Here is a 21,966-nt window from a genome sequence, read left to right on the forward strand (position 1 = left end):
GACACTTTCTCCGGGGTAAAGGAATTGTCAGTTCTGTAGTGAGAGAAAGTGAGTGTGTGTGTGTGGGGGGGGGGGGGGGGAGAGGGGGGGGGGGCGGAAACTGTAGACGGAGACCAAGGGACGAAAACAGTAAGAATGTTCAAATGGATGTATGTTGAAGTAGTTATTCGGAGATGAAGAAACTTGCACAGGACAGAGTAGCGTGGAGGCCTGCACCAAATTAGTCTTCGGACTGAAGACCACAACAATGTCACCAAGAACAACTTGTTACACGTTTGTTACCTTAAGAAGAAATGTTTACAAAACAATCGAGTCATGTGTGATGTTAAGGATCCCATACACTTTCAGTATTTATTGCACATTAATATCGGGTCAATATATTGCGTTAGTTCGCTAGGCCAAGACCGGAAAAATATTATTGCGCAATACGAGTGCGAAATGCGACCGTCGCGAACATGTCGGCGCTCGACGACGTAGAGCTCGCATATATTGTGACTGCAGTCGCTACGTGCTGCAGAAGAAATGCAAGAGGAAGTGGCAATGTGCGAAAAAGTGTCTTAAAAGGCGTTGTACACGAGGCCGTACTAACATTATAAGAGAACTTGCAGCAGAGCCAGATGAGATTTCGTTACACCTTATGCATACTGAAGTGAGCGCTGATATGAAACTTCCTGGCAGATTAAAACTGTGTCCCGGACCGGGACTCGAACTCGGGACCTGTGCCTTTCGCGGGCAAGTGCTCTACCAACCGAGCAACCCAAGCACGACTCACGTCCCGTCCTCACAGCTTTACATCTGCCAGTACCTCGTCTCCTACCTTCCAATCATTACAGAAGCTCTCCTTCACACTCCGCTGCAGAGTGAAAATCTCATTCAGGAAACATCCCACAGGCTGTGGCTAAGCCATGTCTCCGCAATATCCTTTCTTTCAGGAGTGCTAGTTCTGCAAGGTTCGCAGGAGAGCTTCTGTAAAGTTTGGAAGGTAGGAGACGAGGTACTGGCAGAAGTAAAGCTGTGAGGACGGGGCGTGAGTCGTGCTTGGGTAGCTCAGTTGGTAGAGCACTGCCTGCGAAAGGTCCCGAGTTCGAGTCTCAGTCCGGCACACTAAATCTGCCAGGAAGTTTCAAGCAGTTGTAGTGTTATTTCTCTGCACTTGAACTCTTTCGTCAAATATCTCTACAGCTAGTCACTGAATAAGTATTAAATATGTTATGAAACTACATCACCGAATGCAGTTCAACAGATGATTCCTTTCACCTGTCTTTCCTGTTGTATTCAGATTCATATGGCGTCGCTGTATCAATTGTTTGCATGTCTGGCAGGATATGACTGTATTGCACAATATCACCCTCACATGGTACAATATATTGCGCAATACATTGAGCGAGTGTCATATTTTTAAACCTCAGCAGGGTCCTTCGACATATTGTGCAAACCGTCAATTCTGCTTTCAGACGATCAAGAATACTGTGCAATGCTCAGTATTGCGCAATAAATATTGAGCGTGTATGGGCCCCTTTACACTTAGAATATGAGCCGATGGCTTGTATTGTAAACTTGAATTTACCCACTAGAAACGTGTAGTTCAAGCACAGTAGACGATTTAATTAATATAAACTTAAGGTAAATTATCGAAGATCAACACATTCATAACCTCGGTATGCCCTCAGTATCGAAAATGTGATGAGCAGCTAACAGAATATTCCGTCACTGTTGCATAATAATTTCACAGGTATTATAGATTTGTACCAATACCCTTCAATAAATACGGTGAAAGTACGTCTTGATACGCTAATTATTCTATGAAACATTAGCGACAAAAAATTTTCGTCCACCTGTTTATTTTTCATTTTTAGAGTTCTAACAGCCACCTACATAGTACTATTAGCGGTACAATATTGTGTGAGTTTCCTTTATTCGTCACATCAAAATTACTTAACAGAGTGCCAGAAATCTGTGCTTTGTCCTCAAACGTGCGGTAAGGTTTGTAAAAGCTGACGATATGAAATGAAATTATTTTCCAACCTGGCGGTACTCACTCCGAGGGTTAATACAAAATTTCATGAGGGATAAAAACAAAATGGCTACGAAACTAAATTATTAAATTATTAAATTATTAAAATATCTTTACTATTATTACTGTTTCATAAAGACTGCAATTTACCAGTAATTTTTCAGTATTAACGTTAACGGTGACACAATGTGGTGGATGTTACAGGTTGTGAACGAATGTATGGACAATATCTTCCTCACATTGTCCACTCACTGTACACATACTTTGTATATTATTATTATTATTATTATTATTGTTAGGGGCAGTGGTCATATACAAAGCAATGGCAGCCTGAAGTCTTCCAATTTCTGTCAGTTCAGAACTAAGCTCTAGCAGTGAACTGCTTTGTAAACAATAAATGTAGTGCACATATTTTAAATTAGGTGATTTTAAATGGGAGTGCAGAGTACGGATGAAGCAAGTGTCGCTAAAGAGAAGAATGGTGCAGAGGTAGCATATTTTATAAGAATTGTCCACCCTCATTGTGGATAGTTAGGAGTTGTAGTTAGGGCTGGCGACGCACTGAGAACTGTTCTTTTTCAATCTAAAGTTTAGTCAGATGCTAATATTGATTACGGTGAGGGGAGGAGTACTAATTAATATCTGATTACACTAAGGGGCAGTGGAATCAGAAACATTGAAAACCACTTAGACAGTCAAGGCTATCGTACTACCATGAATGCTTCCAAACGATCACCAGCGAAACTAAAAAACATCCTGCAATATAAGGTTTATAAGTGAAACATCAACCAGCCACAAGTATGGTTTAAATAGTTTTAGTTGAATCAAACCATGACCAATTTCGGATTCCTTACAAATCCATCTACATATGTTTGTTACAGCTTCCGTTGTTTTCCTGGTAGATTTATAGGAATCCGAAACCGGTTATGTTTTGATTCAAACAAAGCTCTGTAAACCCCACTTATAGTATTACAGCCACGGTTCTCAAAATGTATTTTCCACACTATAGCATCCAGCACTTCTTCTCGCTTTGTAATAGGGGTTGACCATGCGGTATGTGGCAGATGTCCTGTAATTACAAGTAGACGTCCACTCAACGTCAAGATTACACTATTTACAAAAGCAAGACGCCAATAGGAAGACGAATACTAAGTATCGACGCACAGTAAAGGATAGTATTATGGGAAAACACAATCGAAAATTCCTTCTAAAACCAGGTTTCACACAATTAAAGCGAATCAAAATTGAACTTTCCATAATACACATGAGCTTTATCTTCAGTCTGCACGGAATAAAAGAAATAGTTTGTGTCGGAATAACAATAGGAGACGTATTACCTACCGTCTTTTGTGTCTGAATCTTCGACCAATGTTTGTTAACAAAAAATCGTTAACGAAAAATCGCCTTCTGAAGATCCTGAGACAAAAGCTAACGCACTAGATGACAAGGAGGAGCAACGAAAGCCCAGACAATAGGAGACATAAATTACGTCTTCTTCAGCTGTTTGTTGTATTGAAACCAGCAAACTGAATCCCTATAACGGTTAATCAGATATGATCAATCATTACCCATCAATATGGCAATTTTTCTTCATCAAATTGATATATTAATTGAAAAGAAAGAATTTTTTTTCTTAAAATTAATCTACTGTTAAACCCGTACAGCCACAGAAAATCTGTAAAATATAAAAACATGTTTGTATGACATATAGGTCAAAAGATAATTTAAAAAATCCTGTAATAAAACGTCTGTTGCGCATTTAATTTTCTGAGAGTATTCAAATACTTCCTTGAAATATGTGATTAATTAATTTTCTGTGTGTCTACATGCTCTCAACCCCAACGTATATGTTTCACCAAGGCACATGGCAATAAAATAAATTTACCTCGATTTCTATTAACAGGCGGTAGTGGAGTTTTCTCTGGCGTAGGCATAATTGTCCTTAAATTTTCTAACCGCGAAAAAATGAAAGAATACAGAAATTTTAACTGAAAGTTGCCGAAAGGTTGGACTGTGTTTGTAACCAGGGAAACTTCAAACAAACCAAGCCATTACCAAAGATAACACAATGTCGTTAAAAAAAAGATGGTATTATTTTTTGTCGTGCACGACATAATCTGTTGCAGCTATGGGTCGGTGTGTGTAATTTACAAGATTATACTTGTTGGACGGACATGTAACAGCAAACTGTTTTACGAATTAGATGTGAAATATGCAAATCGTTAAAACGGGAAAAAAAGTTCACCGATTAATGTGACATCGAGTACATGCTTTGAATTGAATCTTCCTTGATATAGACACAAACCGTGTAACGCTCGTTTCACAACAGTTCTTGGAAACGTGACGTCGTTCTGACGTCAAACAACATCGACGACCGCGCGATCGGCTATCGTTAGCATTCGATACGAGCTCACACAAGATTTCAAGCGTGCATACTGGAGAACTATAAAAACACGCCATTCTTCGAATGATTTATTTTAATTACTATTGTAATAAAAGACACGCAATGATTTATTAACTGTTAATGCCTTTATGTAATAGCGCTCTCTTAAGAGTGAGTTATTGCCGTCAATAATTTACAAATTAAGAATGAAACACACTTGTTTTATAATTTTCAGTATGTCGTTTCAATGTAACGGAGCACTGAAAGTTTATCACAAACAAATCACCATTATCATTAAATGAACAGATTAAATTGCTGCGAGTGAATCGAGGAGCAATACAACAGTATTCATATTCTTCCTTGGCACAAAGTCGACATCCGATTATGTGGTCGTGAATACTGCGCGTGATGACAAAATGATATCACGTTTGCGGAAATCGTCATCAGACGAGCATTACCCACACAATTCATGAGCGTAAGAGTATAGTGCCATCCGCCTTCTTTTTTTACCTCCATGGACACTATGCTCTAACGCACACGCTTTCGGAATGACGAGAAAGGCACATGGTTTGCATTGCTGACATACAGAAATAAAAGCGCATAATATGTAAATAAATTGTTACACAAAAAAATATAAAACACAAGTACAAAAAATAATTACACATGTTTATCAAATTTTCGATTCTACGTTTACATCTATGCAAATTGTTGCTGCTGCATTAATTCATCGTAGTAGAGTTATGAATGACTTGTACATTTGTCGTTTGAAATTTATAATAGCGCCCTATGAAATTGCGGTGCTTTCATTTTCATCTGAGAGTGAAATAGGTCCGTAGAGTACATATCACTCAGAGAAATTTCACTATAGCTTCTGCAAATATTATAGCTCCAATTTTCCGCTACGTATTGTTTTATGTGTGTATTGTTTACCAAACACCACAAATCGCAAACAAAAACTCAACATATGGAACAGAAAAGAGAGAATCCAGAGTCCAAGTACACATTCTCTACGTAAATAGAACTGGCCCGCCAATATGACAAACGTCTGAATCACCTAATGAACTTTTGAACGCACTTCTTGGGCAGATGTATGCATAGCACACATATTTCGGCTCTGCTGCATCGTCAGTGCGTTTTATTTTCCTTATTAAAAGTAGATTATACTGAAAAACGAGTACATCAAGATCTGATTATCATTGTCAGTTTCACAGCATTTCTTTTTTTTTTTTCAAAATATGTACCTCAGCGTCATATTTGTTTATCTGTGTGGTAGTCTGCCTTAACGACAAGGGTATTTACTTTAGGGAATACTTTCACTTCACACATTTTCCGCATTATAATTCTACGCTTATGAATGACATTACTAGTGAGAGTGTTTCGCAAGTACACTAATCGAGATGAGTTAACTTTACACTTTTTCTCCACAGTCCACTACCACGTACTGTGCTTGAATTGCTTGGATCTCATCGTACCACAACAAGCTAATAAGCAAATATAATTTTCAGATTTTCAATCAGATTAATGGAGATGATACGGGACAGAATTTTTCGTTTTGTTGAAATTATTACATGTATTGACAGCTCATCGGTTAAATTCCTATTTAATGGAGTGAAAACATTTATTTCTTGGACTATTAACAGCCAACATAACAGACAACTGATAAGCAAATGGCGGTATCCCTAAAATGATTTAGTTAAACAGAATGTTGATATCTGTGTCTGAGTCGGACCTCAGTAACAATATCGGAGGATTGTGCTTCTAAGCTCTCTGTACAGAGATTGTTTATATGTAGCAATATGGATACAGTACGCTGAATAGCAGAAGAACAGGAAGAGGTGCCCCGTTTAAAACGATAATAATTTTCGCCGAGGCTACATTCTAAACATTGTAAAGCGCGCTACTTTTTTCTGAAAACTTAATATGTTCTGGTAAATTATGTGTAATATGAATTCTAAGCTTCATGATGGCTGAAGATGAAGAAAATAAAAGGCCTATGGTTGCTGCTGCCCAGAAGGGTAAGTCACTTTCACTAGCCAAGTTCCGTAGCAAGTGTGAGTTCTGTAATCGAGACCGCTAGATGGATTTGTGGTAGTATCGTTAATGAAAAGTGAATAGTTTGGTTTATAGCACCTGATGCTGTAATTTCGTTCGCCGGTAAATTTTTATTTTCAGTTTTAATTTATCTCTAAGAGGCTATACCTTTGGGATTTCTTTGGCGGGAACATACAATGAAGAATTGAAAAAGAAGCGTTTGGCAATTAAAACCTTACGGTGACGAAGAGTGAGAACGTGCTCATTGGTTTAACCACAAAGGAGCGCTACGTTCTATAGGCATTATTGTTACTGTACGTCCGAGGGTTTTCCCAGTGTCCTGCCAAGATATCGAAGCGTGCCATTAGTTTTACCCTCGACTTGTCTAATTTAAACGTTCTACTTATTGTTCCCACACATTAGTACTGGTAAGACATGTCTGATATAGTAGTTATGTCTCATTAATAACACAGTCAGATACAAGTTACTACATTTTTCGTTTTATGAATTGCACTTCATTATGTTTCTCCATATTTAGAGTCAGCTGTCGACAATTACGTAATCCTGAATGTTTGTTTAAACCTAACTAAGAATTATTATATCAGATAATTCTTCGTAGTAGATAACACCCTCATCTACAATAAAACTGCGATGGGAGAGACATTATTCACTTAGTCATCCACATAAATTTGCCATAAATAAAATAAAAATCACGGAAAAATTCATAACTGTGACGGACATTAGGTAGTTTCCTCAAAACCTCATGATCACACTATAACATACTTAGAAAACTGGCACATACAAACTATTAGCGTTGCAATTCGCTTACGTCATCAGCAGGGTTGTTACAAATCATTTTTATTCGTTATTGATTGCGACTGGCAGGTGTTTCACGAAAATCGAAATACCGATTCAGTACTCCATGAGACGTTTCATTAGTTGTGCTCGTATATTTTCTCCGTCGCGCACAATACGTGTTCATACCCGGCCGAAGCCGTAGTGTTCGTATTCCAATTTGTTTCTCTCACATACGTCTCTCTACTCATGTGAATTCGTTCTCATAATGCACGTCTCAGAACAACGAAGATAAGGTATCACAAAGAATACATGGAGAAATACAGCAAGTGACGAATTTTCAGCTATATTTACGCCGAAACGACCTTCACTCTTTTTCCAACTTCAGTTGCCCTAGTAAAGGCACATAGCTATCGTCAGTATCAGTACGTCACCTGCCTTTAGAATGATGGAGTTGACCCGTGCAAAATACGTGGGGCATTCCAAATGTAAGGGCCATAAAAATATATTCGTTAGAACAATTTTCGATTGCTTGTTTCAGTTTCCTACAAATCCGCTACAATATAAAGAACTTTCAGGTGAGAGCAACTACAGCTTAGAGACATTGTGAAGAAAACCAAAAACATTCAAACCTTGATGGATGTAAGGTCCAGCAGTTGTGGAAAACACCGTTTTTCCACGTTCATAAACATGTTTCAATACCTCTGTGCCATCATCAGTGGGATTCTGTTTTATTTAATCTGTAATGTGAACATTTTTGCTAAATGATTACAAAATTATGTCGATATTTAGTTCAAACAACAATTCGTTTCTTTTTGTTAGTACCTTCACACTCAGTTAGCGTGATTTTTCAGGACCACTTGTGTATTATTTATTACAGGTAGCCTGTCACCTGCAACCAAACGATGTTGATGAGAAATTTTGTAGGGAGTTAACCTATCATTTTATGCTCTAAACGTAATTTAGTTTGTAGCGATATTTCACGTCTATATTCGTTTTTGTGTGGCAATCCCTTTTATTCTCAGCGTCATGGTGAGGTACTGTGAAGCACACGTAAACTTAACACGCATTTTCACCAAATAAGATCGTAAAAGCACTTAACACTTCACCAAAACACACTGTAATCGTGGCTGTTGTGTGTCACAGCCCAGTGTTCATTTGTTCACCGGTGAGTTGGACGACAAATTTGAATTTTGTTTACATTTTATCTTTGTGTGTGTGTGTGTGTGTGTGTGTGTGTGTGTAGACTTGTGTGTGTAGACTTGTATTTTTTGTAAATTCCTTTAACATGTTTAATAGTGTGCCCTTGCAGAGTGTAGTGTATACACTTATGACCTGTTTTCCTTCTGCTATTGCCTTCTGTATGTGGAAGTTTTGGCTAGTTTGCTGTATAGGCTGTGACTGGGGTTTAGTATTGTTAAGTCTGTTTCTATTGTAGTTGGGTGATGATTGTGACCACCTAATCCCCCACAATCACCACCCAGCTACAATAGAATCAGACTTAAGAATACTAAAACCCAGCCACAGCCTATACAGCAAACTGACCATTGAGGAAAACTTCTACATACAGAAGGCAATAGCAGAAGGAAAACAGGTCATGAATTAGTACACTACACTCTGCAAGGGCACACTATTTAACACGTTAAGGGAACTTTACAATAAAGACAACACAAACAGCTGAAACGTCTACACACACACACAAAGATAAAGTGTAAACAAAATTCAAATTTGGCGTCAAACTCACTGGTGAACAAATGAACACGGACTGGGCTGGTACACACAACAACCACAATTACAGTGTGTTTTGGTGAAGCGCAAAGTGCTTTTACGACCTTATTTGGTGAAAATGCGTGTTATGTTTACGTATGCTTAACAATACCCCACCATGATGCTGAGAATAAAAGGGCCTGCCACACAAAAACGAAAGTAGAAACGAATATAGGCGTGAAATATCGCGACAAACTAAATTACGTTTAGATCATAAAATGATAGGTTAATTCCCAACAAATTTTCTCATCAACATCGTTTGGTTGCAAATGGCAAGCTACCTGTAATAAATAATACACAAGTGGTCCTGAAAAACCATGTAAACTGAGTGTGAAGGCACTAACAAAAAGAGACGAATTGTCGTTTGAACTAAATATCCACACAATTTTGTAATCATTTAGTAAAAATGTTTACATTACAGATTAAATAAAACAGAAACCCACTCATGGCACAGAGGTGCTGAAACATGTTTGTAAACGTGGAAAATAGTGTGTTTTGCATAACTGGCGGACCTTACATCCAACAATTTTAACTGCAAACACGGTAAACACGTAAACACAAGGAGCTGCAAATCCAGATGATGAATAGCATTCAACACTAAGTAACCATCCAAATTATGATAATAATTTTAACAATTAAAAAAGTCAAGCAAGAATGATGAGGTGTTTCCAAAAGCCGCATAGCTGTATCAAGTTCCATTTTTCGCAACTACTGGTGTCACGTCAGTATAGACGTACCTTCAGGTTTGTCTGCCTAGAATACACATCAATGCGTGAAATCGAAAGTAGGTCATCTACAGCTACTGTCTACCAGATCCTGTAATATATCCTAAGGGGTGTTATCCGGTAAGCTAATTTTCAAATTTTTTCCGTTCTCGACGTTTCGGTTCCATACTAGAGTATTATTTTTTAGGTGATATTTCCCGTGTATTCATGGTGCTATCCCTAGACTTAAGCGAAATTCTAGCATTTCATCCCCATTTAAAGTAATGACCTATTTATTATTTGTTTTTATCCCGCTTTTTTCTAGGCCTGGTTCATTCAGCAGTCATGCTTTGTACATTTTAACAAACATCTTTTGGGTGAACTCAATTTAATACGACAATCCGCCAATATGGTTTGACTTATAACTTAGGATAACTTCCCGAATGCTGGGACTCTTGTAATTGTCCATCTTCATTATGAAAATATAACCATTGTGAGTACTTGTCATTGTTTTTAGTTAAGTGTCAATACTATCGTTCTGTATTTCTACCATTTCTAAAGCTTCACACAATAATTTGTATTCTTGATAGATAAACCTGAAGATGGACGTAGAAACCGGCAGTAGCGAGTAAAGTACCTTCATGCGTCTATGCGGAAACACCTCATCATTCTAGACTTTTTTATTTGTTATAATTTTATGGCAATTTGAATTGTTATTGAGTATTGAATGTTTTTATTGTCTTACTTCGGTACTCTATGTAATCTCCGTTCGGTTCCAAGTACTGTTCATGGTTTTGCACTAGCTTTTCCAACCTGTCCACATAGATGAAGTTCTCTGCGTACTTGTCAGAAACTGAAGCAGCTGACGACAGTGATCTAGCGATCATCGTCAAGGTGAAACCGTTTACCACCAAACCATTATTTCTAGTAGCGCGTGTCCAGGAAGTAAGGACGAATTTGAATTTTGCGCTATTTTGTCACATGACGGATGGTAGCCGTGTTTTTTCATGTTTGTTATCTGCGATCCTTCCCATTAGTAGCCTGATAGCTTTTGTGTTTTGAGCATTGTTGTTTGCTGTTTATTTTCGTCATGGAGCAGATGACAGCTGAACGAACTATCCAAGTCCTAACAAAAACTGTGAAAACAAAACCAGTGAAAGTCCCACGGCAACCGTTCGCGCACTGCATGTGACACTCGGACATAATGCTGCTCCAACCATCAGTTCGGAAGTTGAACCGGAAGTTTGACACCACGGGTCCTGTCACAAACGTTAAGAAAACAGGACGATCGTGTTCAGTTAGAACGCAAGAAAACATTGCTATAATGCGTGACAATGTGAAGATCGGTTCGTCGACGATCTCAACAATTGAATTTATCACCAAGTACACTGCACGATTTCCTTTCAAAAGATCCGAAAGTGCATGCGTACAAGATTCATCTTACACAGGAGTTGAAGCCTGCAGATTATGGAAGGAGACGTCGATTTGCTCAATGGATCTTGGCGGAGAACGAGAACTTCACAAAAAGAATAATTTTCTCAGATGAGGCGCACTTCCACCTTCTTGCGTACGTTAGTAAGCAGAATCCTCGAGTGACTGTGGAAAATGAGATGCACCCACAACGCACGACTGTGTGGTGTGCGTTCTGGCCAGTTGTTTTGAAAATAGTGAGGAACTGTGAACGGCGACCGTTACCAAAAGATGCTTTCTGATTGGTTTTTCCCTCTTATTGGGCAAAAAATGACGATTTTTCGTTCCAGCAAGATGGCGCGAGAATTCACACATCCCGTGAAACGATAGCTCTGCTGAAGGAAAAGTTTCCTCAAAATTATGTCTTTGCTTGGCAACCAGGAATGGCCTGCCGGATCATACGATCTTAACACTTTGTGACCTTTTTTCTTTTTTTGTGGGGATTTGTGAAATCAAAAATGTACGCGAATAAACCACAAACAATTCAGCAATTGAAGGATGAAATTAAAAGGGTTATTAATAGTACCCCCCAGATGTTTGTGAACGCATGGGTGGGCATATGGAGGATATAATCTTTCATACACAAATGGGAGAAGTTACTTAATGTGTTTGTAAAAAAAATACATTACCAATAAATTTTTTATGTTCTATAGCACTTTAATATTCGTCTCTACTTCCCGGAAACCCCAAAGTAAACTGACTAGCCAACTGCTGCCTACAGGGCAATTCGAGAAGCGATCTGTGATCGTGGGACATGGGATCATCAAGTCAACAACCCCTCCAACTGTTAACGCCAGGAGATGGATCCTGGTGATGCCGCTGCTTCCTTATTCAAGCAGCTTCTGATTTGGCCGAATAGAGCCCGTACCAGATCTTCCATCCCAGAAAAAGTCTGAGGACTTACGGGACATCGAATGCGACTCCTTTCTCACTGAAGGCAGCGACGCTACCATTTTTTTTATGGCGTTTACTTTACTACCCTTTAGGCACTCGGCTATAATACTGGCTGGGTGCGAGCTTTGTCTGTAGAGTGGATGGTCGATACGTTCCCAACAGAAACACTGAATCTTGATCTTGGTAAACATTTTTGGTGCTCATCTCGCACATAATCTAGGAGATGCGAGCAGTTCCGTGACATTCCTGTAAATAGTAAAGCGTCCAACTCGAGGAAGTTCATTAGCCAAAGCAATAATCGTCCACAATCTCTCAGATCACAGTTTTCGTTCAACTGTTACAAGATTTCATATGTCTTGTGTTGGACCTACCACTCCGTTCTTCATCTTCCATATTTGGACAACCGCTTTGAAAGTCTCGACACTGTTGTTTGCTTTCACTCATAGTCAGACTACAGAACTAAAACAATTCGCAAATAATAAGTACATGGCGCTGCATTCGTGTAACTGTTTTCAGGCCTGGCAACATTTAAATATGATCAAAACTTATACTGTCACATAACAATTCAACTAACCACTCTAGTTTCTGAGTCGCATACTGACGTCTAATGCACAGTGGAGGGGCATTTACTTTCACCGTGAGTGTTGATAGCTCACTATTTCCATTTTCTTTGTGACAGTGGTACACTGCTGCCAAAAGTGAGTACTTCTTTTATTCTTCTTACAACAAGACGATCCCATAAACACATGTGAAATATGTAGCATTATTACTGATACTGCTTATGACAATCTGTTACGTTGCTTGTACGCGATCCAAAATCTCAGTGCGCCACTAGCCCAGATAACTCACAAAGCCAGCTCCTTCTATAAAATATGTCATGTTACGTTTTGCGTTATACACACAGTTTTTGCTCTATTAATGTTGTCTTAGCTTTATGTAAACAATGTATCGTGTTATTTTCATATCATTCATGCCAGTGCGTTAATGTTCTGTTCGTGGTTTACATTATTAAAATTCTACTTTTAAAAGAAGCTAACCCTAGTTATCCCCGTTCGTCCGTGGTGTGCCAAGCTATGAATATGACACCATATGTCGTTTCGTTTAAATTATTTCATGTGGAACTTTGACTATGAATTTGTGTGGGAATGATATCCCTTATGCCTATACACGGCTGTAGGCCTGTAAAGTTCCCAATGTATTCTTCTTATAGAACTACAGCACGTGGTCACTTAGGTCTCGCTTCATTGATAAATATTCAACAGCAGGTGTCGGGTTACGACCCCATCTGTCGACGTTATCACGTCCATCCACAATATTCAGGGGACAGACAAGACACAGACACAGACACAGATTAACTTGTTGTTTCGCTCTCACTTGCTAACTTCGGAGTTTCTGGTTCACAAGTTCCATTTATTCCCGAAATCACGAGTTCACCATATAGGGTCTCAATGCACCAAAGGAGAAACAAAAACACGCTCGCAATGTAAACAAAAAACATTCTGTTGACTTAAAAATGCAGTTTCTATAACAAGTGGTGACAACTGTCGCAAATGTGTTCCGTGCACTCCGCCGCCGGTGTGGCCGTGCGGTTCTACGCGCTTCAGTCTGGAACCGCGTGACCGCTACGGTCGCAGGTTCGAATCCTGCCTCCGGCATGGATGTGTGTGATGTCCTTAGGTTAGTTAGGTTTAAGTAGTTCTAAGTTCTAGTGGACTGATGACCACAGATGTTAAGTCCCATAGTGCTCAGAGCCATGTGAACCATTTTTTGTTCCGTGCAAAGTACCAGTTCCAGATCATTTTTGGAAGTCTGAGCTATTTTTTATCATGGTCAACTACTCCACGACACGTTGCTCATCATGGGTTATAAATGACATACTGCTGGCAGAAGGCCAGCTTCGGCAACAGTAAATCAGAGTGAAAAACTGTCTTTCTCATATAATACTAGCTCTTTAGGTGTTAAATAATTGCTTATAATAATTTTGTTGAACCAGTTGCTAGTGGTGGAGGGTGACGTTAACAATACCAATAACTCATTTTGCAAACGTAACAAAAATCAGTAAACAAACGTCGGCCGTGTACCCTGAGACGACAACAAGTGGATATAAAAGCCTCAACAACTTTTTGCAACATTGTTTTCTTGGATGTGGAGAGAAATGAACAGGCGCTGAACAGTCAAGTGGGCGGCCAAGGGACTCATAACCCCCCCCCCTTCCAAAAAAAAAGTTAGTACAAGCAATTAGTACCGGCCGGTGTGGCCGTGCGGTTAAAGGCGCTTCAGTCTGGAACCGCGTGACTGCTACGGTCGCAGGTTCGAATCCTGCCTCGGGCATGGATGTGTGTGATGTCCTTAGGTTAGTTAGGTTTAATTAGTTCTAAGTTCTAGGCGACTGATGACCTCAGAAGTTAAGTCGCATAGTGCTCAGAGCCATTTGAACCATTTTGAACAAGCAATTATGTTTTACGTGTATCAATTTCTATATTTGACAGCTAACGTTCGGAGAATAAAATAGCATGAAAACTAAGAGTCTACAAAATGGCGAGGAGTTCTACAACTTACCAGCTAGCTTCAAAACAGGACGGTTTTCTGTCGGTTGCATGAGGGCGTGCCCATGTGGATGGGCTTGTGGCCTGAACGGTAATATTCCAACCAGTTCATGGAACACAACGAGTGATTAATATATTGCATTGTCTTGCAAAGTATAGCAAATATAACTCGAGCGCAGAACTGTGGTAACAAGAGACCATGGACACCTCGTTGCATTTAAAGCTTACACAAACATGTGAAGTATATATTTTATTCAGGAATAATGATAAGAAGAAATTATCGTATGGCACAATGGTTGAATGAAAGTCTCTCTATTGGACACCACTTAGGCGACTTGCGTGTCCCGGAAGTTATCCAACAAGGGAAAGGGGACAAACAGTTTAACGTGGATTCCGAAACATGTGTCGTTCCTGATGACTCCTCACTTGGTTGACGGATGAAGGCTAGATTAAAACGAAGACAATATTTCCGTGGTCTGACCGGAATTCGATCGCGCGACCTCTAAGTTTCCAGACGTCCTGGCGCACAATCACGCCTACGGTATGTAGTAACAGTCGATAGTTTGCTTCGGCTATTCCACTCACATTCTTCCTAAATGTTCAGTAACTGGCAGGAGGGGGACGACAGCGCCCATCCCCGAGACTACGTCCAATATCCAGCACTGCCGACTTGTTGACGTTCAGAAGACTAACCCATAGCCTGTCCATACAAATCGATCCAGCTTAGTATGCTTCATCGCAGGATCCAACCAGTAGTAGAGGTCGTCGGCGAACGCCATACTGTAGCAAGCTGATGTCTCACAGGGTGATACCAGACAGTCTGTGTTGAAACCCCCGAGGAGTGGTTCGAGTGCGATTGCATAAAGGTAGGTAAAAAGGAGTTAACCTTGTTCGAGAGACCTCGTAATGGGTATTTGGCCCAGCGTCCATCAGTTACGTGGGCGTGAGAGCTGGCAGCTACCAGAAGGCGCCACAAAGTGTCGATGACCCCTGGGGGAAAATCCATATGATTCGTCACGTGCAGAAGATAGTTACAGTGCACTCTATCGATGGTCCGATACAAATCGATGGAGACATTCACCGCTGTCAGGCGGCACGCCGAGATCGCTGTTAAGTACCTGCAGTCGCCGGTGGCCTTTTGTATGCTGGCATCTTCCCACTGTGACGTATATTCTGGGGCAAGAATCATCGGCAATGTCTTCTTAATGCGGCCTGCCAAAAGCCTGGTGAAAATCTTGTAGTTGGCGTTCAACATTGTAAATGGCCAGTAGTCACTGACTGATTGCCCTACCGCTGGCTTGCGTGCTAGTATGAGAAATCCTTCGACTAACGTAGGCGGTACAGTGCAGTTTGGGGACGTGAGTTCACGGAACACGGTAACCCAGCGAGGCACCGTGATGCCACGGAAGATCCTCTAAAAGTCGATTGATAATCCATCGGGTCCAGGAGACTTATTGACAGCACTTACGTCCAAGGCTTATCCCAACTCCTCAAGCCGAGACTCCCTCCATTAATGCCGTCACTGTTGCCATGTCGATAGTGTGTATCACCTGCTTCCTCAAAAATGGTTCAAATGGCTCTGAGCACTATGGGACTCAACTGCTGAGGTCATTAGTCCCCTAGAACTTAGAACTAGTTAAACCTAACTAACCTAAGGACATCACACACATCCATCCCAAACTGCGACCGTAGCGGTCTCGCGGTTCCAGACTGCAGCGCCAGAACTGCGCGGCCACTTCGGCCGGCTCCTGCTTCCTCTGTAGACTCGTTATTTACTGTTCTTTTCCTTTCATTATGATTGCTTGGGTCGTACAAGAGCAACCGTATCGCGTCAAAGGGCGTGTGATCAACTGTCGGCAGTGTCGGAACATGTTCGCCACAATGTGGTGCCTGGCTGGCACTTCTGCGGCTGTTCAGACTACGGCGCCTTCTAATTGGCGTTTCGTCAATGATAGCATGTGGGCTTTCCTTTGGTGTCGTTCTCGTTGTTTGTCTGGCAATGAGGAAGGGCATCGAGGTCCCTGAGAGCCGTGTAGTAAGAGTCCAGGGACTGCTAGTGCCACGCAGCTGCGTCTTTGCCAAACTGGATAAGTATCTTGCGCATTGCCGGTTTGGTGCAGAGGAGCCACCACGCCAAAGTCAAGAGATATCGGGTGTGAAATTATTCACAATTGGCCCACGGTATGACGACTTGCCAACGGCAATCCGGGTCCTGGAAGTGCGTTATATCCATCTTTCAAAGGCCGTTAGTATGCCAGACTTGTTAAGAATGGAGATGCATCGTGGAGGTACAGGCACTGTGATCAGAGAAGGCCAGAGGCCATGGTTCTGTGGAAACTCCCTAAGACATTGTTACACATATACGATCCAGTCGGCTCGCTGAACAACTGATAAGATGCGTGTGTCCAGAGCTTTCGCTGTGTATCTTATCCCATGTGTGCAAAAGTGAAAATCATGAATCACTATACTCACTTCTGGACAAGGCATGTAGTGCAAAATTTGGTTCTTGGGATGGGGGATGCAATTAAAATCACCAGTGAAGACACTGTGTTGAAACCGTCCTAGCACAAGGGAGATGATGTCAGCGGGTAGAACCTAACCCAGTTGCAATGTTTGGTGGTGCCCAATGGTGCGTAAGGATTAATGAATCGGGTGTCGAGTGTCGTGACCGCTACTTCTCGAGCGGAGGGGAGATAAATGATGTCGATGGCTTCGATGTCGCTATGCACTAAAATCGGCATGTCGTGTTCTGTGTGACCACCAGGCATCACGTACACTGCAAAGTCGACTCCTGTGGCATTGTTTCTCTAGGGAACTGGATCTTGGCAGGGGAGCTAACCATGTTGCCATTCAAGGATGCCAAACGGTAAGCGTGCAGTACGATGGTTGGGCAGAGTTATACACGATGATGGTGGAAAGAAGCGGACATAGCGAGTGACGTCACACGCCGCCAACTGCAGCCCTCCCTGTGATTTCCGACTGGATGTTCTGGCGGCACTCAGCAGGTCCCGAATCGGGGTACTGCTCGGTCTCGGTGTCCTCAGCCCACGCTGGGGGGGCGGAAGTCTGTTGTAGTGGTTGATAGGAAGGGACTGAGTTCCTTCACAGCCTGCACTGAAACCTTCGTGTTGATCATTGTTCGCTGCAGAGGACTGGCAGATGGACGGCGCCTGCCCTGCTGTCCGTTCTGTGGGAGTGGAGTCAGTGGCAGTGGTGTCAGTCTCTTGGTCGGCGTCCTGCAGGATCAATTTTTCTTCCTTCGGCGACTGGGAGCTGCCCTGTTCCGACATGGTTCTGCAGCGTCGCTTTTGACATTTCATTGAACATTTTTTGATGCGTGGCCTGCCGTGTTGCACGACAGCATTGATTCACGCCTTTGTGGCATAAAGTAGTAAAAAAATCTCTCATCTAGAAAGACAGTAGTCATAATCAGGTGTGTAGACATAAACTGTTTCTCGTCATTTCATTAGGCATTTCAGTAAATACCAGGAAGTACGATATATATCCAAGTAATGGGCGTGTAGTATTTGCGATGCTTTCTACAAAGGAATGTCAATAGCGAGGATAATGGCCTCTTTCTTTTTGTTTTCTCCACCTGTGCCTCTGAAAAGGCACACACTAATGGCTTATTTTAGAATGACAGCACTTAGCTACTTCCAAAAACATTTTGCATATAATTTCAAATCTTTAAGAAATCTTATCTTGCTGAAATCCCTGACGTAATGCATCTTGAGCAGCCAGCTGTGTCAGACGCCTGGCAGTATGCATAAGGTGTAACGAAATCTGATCTGGCTCTGCTGCAAGTTCTCTTATAATGTTAGTACGGCCGGTGTACAACGCCTTTTAAGACACCTTTTCGCACATTGCCACTTCCTCTTGCTTTTCTTCTGCAGCACGTAGCGACTGCAGTCACAATATATGCGAGCTCTACGTCGTCAAGGTCACTTGGCTTTCTTACCGAAATATTTACGACAGCAGTTTCTGCTACAGTGACAGTCTCATATACAAAATTTCACGGGTCGAGAATTTGCGTTGCAAATGTGTAGAAACAAAATCTTATGAATATAACAGTGTCCAAAAAATTTTCGACGGCATTGTGATACATTCACGCATTTACACACATTTCATAACTCTTAAAGTACGAGTCTTGGTTTCCAACATCCTTTTTCACAAACCAGAGTCCCTAACCACTACTCATTATTCCTTACCTTATTCGTCGACACTTCTTCAATATTTCATCATAACAGATATGTAGCATAATCAAATAACTCATATAGCATCAGCCTATTAATCATAAACATACCTCAGCAGCATAATACACATCGTCGTCGTAATAATAACATCATAACACCTCAGTCAAATCTCAAAATCGTCGTAGCTTCCTCCAATAATTAAAAAAAATTCTCTGCTCATGTCAAAAGTGTCACCTGCCTCAAACGTACTTTAAAAATCGTGATCCCATACCAAATATATCATTCAAAGCTCTCATAATATCACAATGGGTCTGAAAAAATATGAACAGTTCACAAAGTACAGACAAAATACAATTTTGTAAGTGTGAAGTTATCAAACGGTGTAATTACGTAAACATGTGTCACTGCCGTTGTAAAAAAGTTTGTCTCTCTCAGTTAAATGATCAGATAGCTGTGTAATTATGTGTTAGAGAAATATGGTACCGATGTGTAAAGTTGTGTAAGCAAATACCATATTAGCTAGGGCTCCTTGTGCTTGCCAAACACATGGTACACAAAGTAGGCGTGTACCCCCCTGAGGATTAATGTAATTATACCCTCAGGTGTAATCACAGCAATGGAATGAAATGTATCACGGAAAACTTTCATGTAATTCAAAAATCTTGAAAAATAAATGGTTTAAGTACAAAATTAATCACTCAAATGCGTGTCCTGTAGCGCTAAATGTGCGTCTTGCTGTAAGATAATTCTGTGGAACTGTCGTAGTTATCGTCCTCTGTAAGCAAAGTTCTGCTGAAGTCAATGTACTTACCTCATCATAAACGAAAGTGAAATGCTTTGCGTATGGATACCGTAGTTATTACGTACCTTACTGTGATCAAGAAAGTACTGTGCTGTAACGTATTGTTGTGCTACGGAAAAGGCAGTCTCATTGTAGCTATACCACTAAAGTTACTACTAAAACATGTTTTACTTTCCAGAATAATTCAGAAAAACTGTGCAGATATAAAACAGAAACACTGCAAAAGCAACATTGTAAATTGACACTCATTAGTAGCGTCGTGATAAAATCGTGTAGCTGTCACACAAACTAACTACTGTGTCATCTGGTATCTCACAGAAAGTACTTTAATTCCAGAATGTATTTTCAAGTAAACCAAAATGTTGCATGAAAATCTCATTAGCAGTACCAGTATATGTCCTAAGTATGTAAGCCTGGTAGTCGTTACGTAATCGTGCAACTAACAAGCAAGAATGTACAAATACAACACTGTGTCGTCTGTTCACTATAACAATGCATTCGTAATTTCTGTTGAAATAAGTTCTCTTGGTTCGTGACTGGATATTTAACTTCAAACATTGTTGCATATTAACAGATTCTAAGTCCGACAAAGCCTACTAGCAATGTAAAGTGAAAAGTTATATGGCAAAGACAAAGTTAAAAAGCAGATTATCTTTCAATAAACGGTTTTACATGTGAAATGTGGTGTAAACCTTTACTTTTCCTAGTACGCAGAGTTTCAACTTCAACGCAATTATCATGTGGTATACGTCGGATTCTGTAAGGTCCATTGTAAACTAGAAAGAATTTGTGACTCAAGTGCTTCTTCTTATGTGACAATGAATGAGCTTTAATGAGAACTTTCTGACCAATATATAATTTCTTTGCATTTGCTTTACCGTGTAGTTTTCTCCTTTTGTCTGCTGCAGATTTTATATTTTTAATAGCCAAATCAATTATGTCTTTGTGTCGAAGTTTACGTGTATTCGGGAAAGGTACAAGCTCTCTGATTCTGTTCGGTGGTTCTTCATTCTTCAGTACAAGAATAGGTGGTAAAGCAGTGGAGTCATGAGGCATTTCATTCAGCACGTTTTGAAATAAGTGTAAATATCTGTCCCAATGCTGATGCTTTCTGTGACAATAAAGTCTGCAAAGCTTATTGATTTCTTTCATAATCCGTTCGGAGGGGTTACAATGTGGTGAATACAATGAAATAAAAACAGGTTTGATTTTATGATTCCGAAGCATGCGTGACCAAACAGCAGATCTGAATTGCGGTCCGTTATCTGAAATGACTTTAGCAACGTGGCCAACTTCACGTAAGAAATTTTTAACAAAGTCGTTGGATACAGACCGTCCAGTGGCTTTACGTAACGGAGTGAAAGAAACAAATTTTGAAGTAAGTTCAACAGCGACTAGAACGTACGAAAATCCATTCGATGTTCTGACAAGGGGTCCCAAGAGATCAACAGCAGCAAATTCTTTTAATTTAGAAGGAATAATAGGAAACAACGGAGCACGATGTCAGATAGTAGATGGTTTCGCCTTTTGACAAAGTTTACAAATAGACAAGACTCTTCGAATTCGCTTTTCCATATTGTTAAAATAACAAGTCGTTCGAAGAATATGATAACATTTTCGTGGATCAAAATGTGGTAGCTGAAATGAATGTACCAAATGAGCTTATTAACAAAATCGTCTGGAATGCAAAGTACCCATAGCTTGTCATCAACAGTGCAGCGTTTGAACAGTATGTTGTTTCTAACCAGATAATAATGCCGAATCTGTGTGTGTGTCTTTTCATGCCATTTGCTCTTGATGTCCTTCCAAATCAGATCTTTATCTCGTTCATGAGCAATGTCCTTTAAAGATGTGGTGATGAAGTTTTCAAAGGCGACTTTGTGAATGTAAAGAATACTAAAATTTTTCTCGAGGTTGCCTTCTGTGTTACTTTTCTCAAGCCCAGCCGGTGCGCGTGACAGTGCGTCCGCAACAATGTTCTCCTTGCCGGGAATATAGACTACTGTGAAGTGGAATTCTTGCAGAAACAATGCCCAACGTTTTAACCTATCGTGATTTAATTTTGAAGACATAAGAAACTGTAATGCACGATGATCACTGTATACTTTTACGTGCTTACCAGAAAGAAAGAAACGGAATTTGTTAAATGCCCAAACGATAGCTAAAGCTTCTAATTCAGTAACGGAATAATTTTTTTCAGATTTTGTTAGCACTCGGCTAGCAAAAGCAATGGTTTTCTGAACAGTAGTGTCATTTTCTGTGGCTTCTTGAAATAAATGGGCACCAAGACCGACTTTAGAAAAATCCGTGCTAAGGCAGAAATCTTGTGACAGATCTGGATGAGCTAGTATTGGCGCGTTAAGTAGC

At 40.5% G+C, this 21,966-nt stretch overlaps 1 protein-coding gene across 1 annotated transcript in view; it reads left to right on the plus strand.

The window, feature by feature from the left end:
• The first annotated feature begins 6,360 nt into the window (after positions 1-6,360).
• The window catches only part of LOC126188473 (outer dense fiber protein 3-like), a 51,576-nt gene continuing 35,970 nt past the window's right edge, over positions 6,361-21,966 (plus strand). Inside the window, exon 1 of the mRNA XM_049930077.1 lies at positions 6,361-6,412. Coding sequence (XP_049786034.1) covers positions 6,361-6,412 — 52 coding nt within the window. The remainder of the gene's footprint in view (positions 6,413-21,966) is intronic.

Source organism: Schistocerca cancellata, chromosome 5 (assembly GCF_023864275.1).
Source record: "Schistocerca cancellata isolate TAMUIC-IGC-003103 chromosome 5, iqSchCanc2.1, whole genome shotgun sequence".
Taxonomy (NCBI): Eukaryota; Metazoa; Arthropoda; class Insecta; order Orthoptera; family Acrididae; genus Schistocerca; species Schistocerca cancellata.